General features: G+C 34.2%; 1 protein-coding gene across 1 annotated transcript; it reads left to right on the top strand.

Moving 5' to 3' along the window:
* Positions 6,232–6,855, top strand: LOC109843763 (putative calcium-binding protein CML19). Its single transcript, XM_020412720.1, has one exon. The coding sequence runs from the start codon at positions 6,277–6,279 to the stop codon at positions 6,700–6,702; it is 426 nt and encodes a 141-aa protein (XP_020268309.1). The 5' UTR covers positions 6,232–6,276; the 3' UTR covers positions 6,703–6,855.

Below are 8,278 nucleotides of genomic sequence, written 5' to 3'. Positions count from 1 at the left end.
AGTCTATAAACCAAAAACTTAATATTATGCAAAAATAAAGTTTTGCACAATATGCATTTAACAAAATGATAAATATAAAACATGTATATATATGTAAACAATAATATAGGTTTCATATTTCTATAAACTTGTAAACTATAAAACCAAAACATATATATATATATATATATATATATATATATATATATATATATATATATATATATATATATATATATAAACCAATAAAATGTGTGTGTATGTAATTAAGCTTAAAGTACTAACACACATAATATAAAACCTAAAAATAGATATACCCAAGATTGTGATCTTCAACAAAGCTCTATCTTGGTAAACTTGCGGATAAAGCTTGAACTTGAATCTTCAACATGAATTGCATTGCTTCACTCCACTATTGCGTCAACCTCTATTGGATATGATCGTTGAAGCACAATTCCATCCATCCTCCAACACGTTGTTTGCCTAGAATAAATACAACACACAAACACAAGACAAACAACATTAGATATAAATTATTTGTAAATCATCATCAAAACAAAAGGAACTAACAGTATCCACGTTTCTTTTTGAGGTACCTAAAAATAGATATTTAAGCATTGGTACCCTTTTACGTTGGGTCCATTGGATTAGCACTTAGGATACCAAATCCACTTGGAATTTGGTTTTTCTTTGTTAACATAAATATAATTTTTTGAATTGAATATGTTTTTCTTAAAATTTAAAATATAAGTATTTCTTTCATGCATAATAACATTTTTAGGCACCCAAATGAATATAGATAAAGCATGATTATTTTTAGCATGATTATTCCTTGTTAATGGTGTATGGAATTTTCTAACATTGTTATTCATAGAAGATGATACATGATTTGTACTAGAAACATTTGCATACTTCTTATGAACATATCCTAAACCAAATTTTGACTAGAAGACTTTTGAAAAGATAACAAATCATTCAAGTCTTTTTTCCTTTATTAAACTTATTTACATTTAAGAATAACTCTTCATATTTAAGTTTAAGTGAAGCCATGTTCTTGTCTAAATCTAAAATTTTATTTTTCATAATGTTATATTCAGATTTAAGATAGACATTCTTTTCAGTTAATAACTTATTTTTAGGAAATAATTTGTTATTTAATTCCTTTAATTCTTCAATTTGTGAAGAATTTGAGGAAACTAATTCTAAGTTAAATCTATCATTTTCATTTTTTAATATGTTTTAATTAGCATTTAAATCCTTAAACTGAATATAAAGTTCATTAAAAATATCTAAAAGTTCTTCATTGTCTAAAGAATCATTTACTTCATCTTGTGCCATGAAACACAAGTGAGCGGATTCTTATCTTTCTTCTTCTTTGTCGGAAGAGGATGAATCGTCGCTATCATCCCAAGTCATCGCCATATCCTTCTTCTTCTTCTTCTTGAAGTTGTTGAAATTGTTGGAATTTGTGAACTTTGACTTTGACTTGAGTAGCGGACAATCCTTCTTTATGTGACCTGGCTTATTACAATTAAAACACAAAGAAGAGTCATTAGTATTCTTAAATTTATTTGATTTAAACTTACCTTTCTTAAGAAATCGTTTGAATTTGTTAGTAATCATTACAATATCCTTATCAGCTTCGACGGATTCATCGGTGTCAGAGGATGCATTTAAGGCAAGTATCTTCTTCTTCTTTGGTTCGTCATCCTTCTTTCTATCTTCAATTCGAACTTCATATACCATCAAATTTCTAATAAGATTTTCTAAGGTGAGAGTTGATAGATCGTTGGCTTATTCCATCGTCGTAGTCTTCTTCTCCCATTTCGGAGTTAGTGCTCTTAGGATTTTTCTTACTATCTCAACTTGAGTATATTCTTTGCCAAGTTCAATCAAGGAGTTAGTAATATCTGTGAACCTTGTGAACATCTCCGTGATGGATTCATTCCCTTTCATCTTAAATAGTTCAAATCTGTGAACAAGAATAGAAATTTTGTTTCTTTAACTTGTTAGTTCCTTCATGTGTAACCTCAAGAGTGTGGCAAATTTGATGTGCTGATGTAGAGGTAGACACTCGATTGAATTCGTTCTTGTCCAAGGAATAAAACAATACATTTATCGCCTTATAGTCCATATTTACATTTGTCCTTTGAATAATTGTCTATTCAATGTAAGGAGTGGTAGGCTTTGTAAATTCCGTCTTTACAATGTTCCATAGATCGTAGCCAACAGATTGAAGGTAGATCTTCATCCGACACTTCAAATAGTTATAGTTTGTGCTGTCAAAAAGAGGTGGTCACTGTGTAGAATGTCCCTCTTTGAATTGTGATGTATTTGTTGTACTTGATGATGTCATCCTTCACCTTGCTCTGATACCAAGTGTAGGATCTGATCTAATACACACTAAAACACTAGAGGGGGGTGAATAGTGTTCCTTTTAAAAATATGCAAAGTAGATTATAAATTATAAGAAAGATAGCAACAATCACAAAAATTTCTAATCACAAACACAAGCTTTTATACTGGTTTCACTTCCCCGGTGTACATCCAGTCCCCAAGCAAATCCAGCTTAAGAGTTCTACTATGATATTGAAAAACTAATACAAAATCAAAAACAAATCTGACCAATTTGCAAGATCATGCAAATTGCACACAATCTCTTCAACAAGAGATCACAACTCTCACACCCGAGAGAACTTTCTTTTAATCAACAACACAATTCCTATAAGCCTTGAATGTATAGTGATGTACACCAGTGGCTTTAGGAACATTTTAACCTTAGGAAATTGCCTAAAATTGCCTAAAAGGCTATTTTAGAGAACACTTTTTTGTCAACACTTAGGCAAAAATCTAAATTTAGAACTCTTAAGAATGCACAAATGTTAAAGCTTATGGATAGAATTGAATGGTGTAAATTTCTGAACTTCTAACCTATTTGTAACCCTTGAAAAAATAAGTTTTTAAAGCCAATTAACGGATCAAAACAGCTACAAATAGTCACAAATTCAAACTTGAAATATCAGAAAAACTATCTTTGTAGTCGACTATAACTCCTAGTAGTCGACTACACTGAGTTCAAATAGACTCTGTGAAGTCAGGATTTTTCTTAGTAGTCGACTACTATAGTCATTGGTCAACTACTCTGTAAAGATAGAAAATCTAGAATTCAAATTCAAATCTTAGTAGTCGACTATACTTTCTAGTAGTCGACTATAATGTAATTTGAATGAACCTTGAAAAATTGAATTTAACCTTAGTAGTCGACTACAGATAGTCATTAGTCGACTACACTGTATTTTTACAGAAACTTGAAAATCTGTCTAAGTCTTAAGTAGTCGACTACATTGTATATTAGTCGACTATACTGTTATTTGACAGAAGCTTGAAATTATGTCTAAGGCATGAGTAGTCGACTACTATTTTCAATAGTCAACTACACTGTCAAATGGTAAAAACTTAATATTTTGATCAGTGTGCATGTAGTCGACTATAAATCTTATTGGTCGACTACTAAGGGTTAAAAATGATATGAATGAAGTATTTTGAGACTCATTCTTTAACTATAAACTCTAATGGTTAACATAGGAGATTTCTATTGTTAATCAACACACTAAGCATGTGTTATTGTGTTCTAAACACTATGTATGTATATGTGTTGTGAGTGATCAAGATTTGTACAATAATTATAAGTAAAAAAACGTAAAATTTACATTGTATATGTTTAACCACTTCATCTTCTTTACTTCATATTATCTTGAGCTCATCTTGTACTTTTGTTCACATATCTTAAGCTTATTTGAAGTTGATATCTGCAATGATATGTTAGTGCACAACAATACACATAGTGAATAAATTATTATCATCAAAACTATATCTTGGGGACATGATATCCAACACACTTCACGTTTGATGGAGATTACTCCTTGTTCTCTAGATCATTCTGTATTGTTTGGGATTCCAACTGAGATGACACAGTTTGAGGATTATATAGTTGATGTTGATACAGATGATGAGTTTAAGGATCAGGAACTAGAGGTTCAGGATCAGATTTCGAGTTCAGTGGGTGGACACAGGTCAGATTTTTCTATGATTGGTAATTGTATTTCTTCTACGTATAGAGTTGAGGGGTTAAGCTCCAAGACAGAGTTGGTGGGGAGAGATGCAAGTTTGGAAGAGAGTTTGTCTTTTTACTTTGAGTCCAACAGGGGCGTGATCAGCTGCAGATTGGTTAGTGTTGATGATCAAAAAGTTGGTGAAGGATTAAGAATTCTTCTAGTTGATTGAGGTTGTTTGCGGCCATTTGGATAAACTACGCGAGGCTTGATTCATTGGGCAAGATGATACATAGGTAGTTATTTTGATGCACTCGGTTTTGGAGTTTGTTCGCATTCTCATTTGGGTTCTTGATTTGTTGTGAATTGAGTCTGATGTCGTGGATTGTTCCACTTCGTGCAGGACGCAACAAGTGAGATGTTTGATTTGGTTGGTGTCGGCTCAGTTTTGGAAAAACTTTACCGATGTGGAGAATTGTAGAAACGGGAACGATGACGATGAAGTTCAGGCAAATTGACAAAGAGAACATTGTGGAGGCCATACGGTCGACCGCGATGACTTCGGTGGTCGATCGGAAACATGCACGAGTACAGGGTGTGTTTCTGCACTTTGGCCGGTCCACCGCCAAACCCTATAATCGATTTTTGGTTTCTGTCTTTCTGGTCGGTCAACCGCAACGATTTCGACGATCGGCCTCCTGTCGAGTTTGGGCCTGAGCTTCGTTTCTTATTCTGATTTAGTTTGTGTTTTGATATATATTGAAACACGGTTTTAGGGTTTTGTATTGATCAGAATTTGTTCTGAATTGAGAGGGATAATGGGTGATTTCGAGCTTTCTTGTGAGAGCAAATTGGTGAGAGTTGAGAGCTTTGTTTGAGAGATTAATTTGAGGGTTTTTGAGTGATTTGTAATCTCTATTTTGTGTTTTCTCTCTAATAGTGGAAACCCCTCCCTTCTTGCCCTATGGACGTAGGCAACTTGCTGAACCACGTAAATCTCATGTTTTGAGTTTGTGCTGTTATTTTTTATTTGATTTTTGTGTGTGCCTTCTCTCTCGGCAACTTTATGGATTCCGCTGCACCGCCGCACAACATAGATGTCTTTCTTATTAGCCAAAATCCTTTACAACAAAATTCCCCCACCCTCCCACTTGGCCCGATCCACTGTGCCTTTATCAATAAGCCTTTTATCCTAGTGAGTGTCTGGGCATTGAATCCAGTCACTTCTCATGATTGGATCCTATCAATTCCGTACTGAATTCATGGTGAGTCCCACGATCAAAACCTACACTTAACTGCCTTTGGAACAGCAGCGGAAGAATAAGCCACCATAAGATGACAATTTGGCAACCTAGAAGATTTTGGGGCATCATGGCAAAAACCTTATTTCTACTACCACACCATCTAGCTCTCCAAGTTTGATGTTCACTTACAAAGCCAAATTAATTTTCAAAACTAAGAGAGGAAAAATGAACCTTTTATGGTGTGTTTGACAACTCTCTAAAATGGGACCAATATCATCTGTGGCCCTTTCAAAAAAAAATCATCCGTGGCCCTATTTGAGTTTTCCTTCGTTTGAAAAAATTAGGTGAGAATACACCTAGTTTTCCTAAGTCAATAAATAAATAATTAATTAAAATAAAAAAATAAAAATAAAAGTGAAAATAAATAAATTGTAATAGTTCTTTATTAAACTAAAGCCTTTTAAATGTTCTCTATTGAACTACCCCTTAACTTAGTTGTAGTCCGATTTAGGAGAAAAGTAGTGTAGGACTAATCTATCTCCTATTAACTTAGTTATAATCATTAATGAGCCATGTGGCTGAGAGGAGAGCTACATACGAAACAAATCTATCTCCTATTATTTTTATTTTTATTTAGTTATTGTCTTTTGAGAAGACCACGCTCTAATCCTTCCGTGTTACAGACCTCGAACCCTTATTTACTCTAAACATCGCCTTCATCTCTTTTAGTATATTAATTCTTTAACGAATTGCACCTCGAACCCTTATTTACTCTAAACATCGCCTTCATCTCTTTTAGTATATTAATTCTTTAACGAATTGCATCAAACAGACAAAGTCCAAATTTGAACAAACGCCCATATATGACCCTTTCCCTTGGACACGCTCGTATCCTTCTCTATATAAACAAACCTCTTAAGCATCAATCATCTCATCTTCTCAAAACTTTTCAACATTTCTCTTCATTAGAATTCTCAGCAAGCATTAATTAAGTGTAAGTTATGGCTTCATACTTGGCCAATTTCGAACAAATCTTCACCCGTTTCGATGCCAATGGTGACGGCAAGCTCTCACCATCGGAGCTCCAATGCTTGTTGAGGAGCATAAGCCAAGAATTGAGTCTCGAGGAAGCTGAGGCTGTGGTTGAGTCCAGCGACTCCGATGGTGATGGATTATTAGATATCAATGAATTCGCTAAATTTGTGGGCGACAAAAGCGAGACAGAGGAAGAAGAGAGGGAGTTGAGAGAGGCATATGAGATGTTTGTGATGAAGGAAGAGGGACATATCACGGCCAAGAGCCTGAAGAGGATGTTGAGTAGGCTGGGGACATCAAAGGCAATAGAAGAGTGCATGAGCATGATATGTAGGTTTGATGGTAATGGTGATGGTGTGCTTAGCTTTGATGAGTTCAAGGTGATGATTTGAAGTTGTTAAGAGTTTGGAAGATTGTATGTATATTCTGAATTAGTTGTTTGTCTTTATCATAAAATGTGATAAATTCATGAGTTGAATTGCTAGCTAGTACAGATCCTTTCTCTTTCTTGCAATTGATTCTTACTTAGACCTTATGCTACGAAATATTCACGCCAACTCTTGCATTGAATTATAAGCTTCTTCTAGAATGCCCAATCTTGTTGACTAGTTGGTTGATTTGAACTCTTGTAGCTTGATTGGTAAAGGGAATGTAAATGTTTCAACAGTACTTTTTCGCCGGCATTTTCATTTGTGAAGGTATAAAAAAGTCCGACTTTGACTCGTATCATCCCTTCCTGAATGTATAGCAACGCATTCTATGAGCCAATTCGAAGTCGTGGCATGTGCATGACAATTCCATGTCATGGAAGTATGCGTGGCTGATGAGTTCATGGAGACGTTGGATCCTCAGAAGTCTAAACAGGGATCTAGAGAAAGTCAATGATTTGCCTGTGAAGAAAGAATCTTATCTTCACCGCAAGTTTTTCAAACATATAACATAATTTTTTCGCATATTCGATGAGAAGGAATCAACCGCATCAACCCAAAGCTCGCTTTGTGTCGCTCAAATTCTTGAAAATTTTTAGTGGTATCTGTTGGGATTATGTCTTTGATCCTTTGTATAACTTCATGAGAATTAGATAGGGTTAGAGATCTATATATCATGATTAGGAGATTGGGTCTCATCATGGTTAGAAGTTTGAATCATATTCTAATTAGGAAGTTAGGCTAGAGATAGAGTTTTGGTTTCTATATATATATTCTTCTATTATTGGAGGAAAAACCAACGAGAGGAGAGAGAGCCAATAGTCTTATAATTTAGGGTTAGCAGAGGACGTGCTTAACTCAAGAATATTGTGCAAGAGGCGAGGGTTTCGTAATCTTTGTCCGTGTAAAAGATTACATCATTGGGAGAGAGTTTCCAAGTCTTTGTCTGTTCAAAAGATTGTAAGGAGAGGGCTTTGGAGAGAATATGAGAGTTGATTATATACGTGAGGTTGATAAATTAGAGGTTCATCTTGTAATTCTCCCTGATACATAGTAGATTTCTCATATTAATGTTTCCCCATGAACGTAGGTCGAAGTTAGTCGACCGAATCACGTAAATCTCGATATTCTTTCTTCTTGATTGTACTTGTTTTATATCTTATTGATTATGGGTTGGCTTCCAAGTTGTGGATATCGTAGTACGCGGAGAGACTAAAATTTCCCAACAATATCCTCTTTTTTCGCATTTACCTGTTTTTAGTACTAAAATAGGAGTTTTCTTGACTAAGAAATGAATTTGGTTTCAACTCAAATTTAACTCATTCGTTTCTTCAATAATAGAGTGTTTTTTTAACGTGTTTTAATATGTTCTGCCAGGATATCCAGAATATGTTATGCATCCTGTTTCACAATAAGATTTTAAATCTTAGAAATATTATTTTTTTGATCAATAGTATTTCTTCTTTAATATTTTTTTTATGGATTTGTAAATTAGTTATTTTCTTCATGAATTCAAAAGGCCCCTCAAAATCAGGCTACA

The sequence above is a fragment of the Asparagus officinalis genome, chromosome 5 (assembly GCF_001876935.1).
Source record: "Asparagus officinalis chromosome 5, Aspof.V1, whole genome shotgun sequence".
In the NCBI taxonomy this organism is placed as follows: domain Eukaryota; kingdom Viridiplantae; phylum Streptophyta; class Magnoliopsida; order Asparagales; family Asparagaceae; genus Asparagus; species Asparagus officinalis.
This window is presented reverse-complemented; position numbering and strand designations above follow the sequence as displayed.

Excerpts from the sequence above, each read along its gene's own strand:
- LOC109843763 (XM_020412720.1), top strand. The coding sequence starts at position 6,277 with ATGGCTTCATACTTGGCCAATTTCGAACAAATCTTCACCCGTTTCGAT.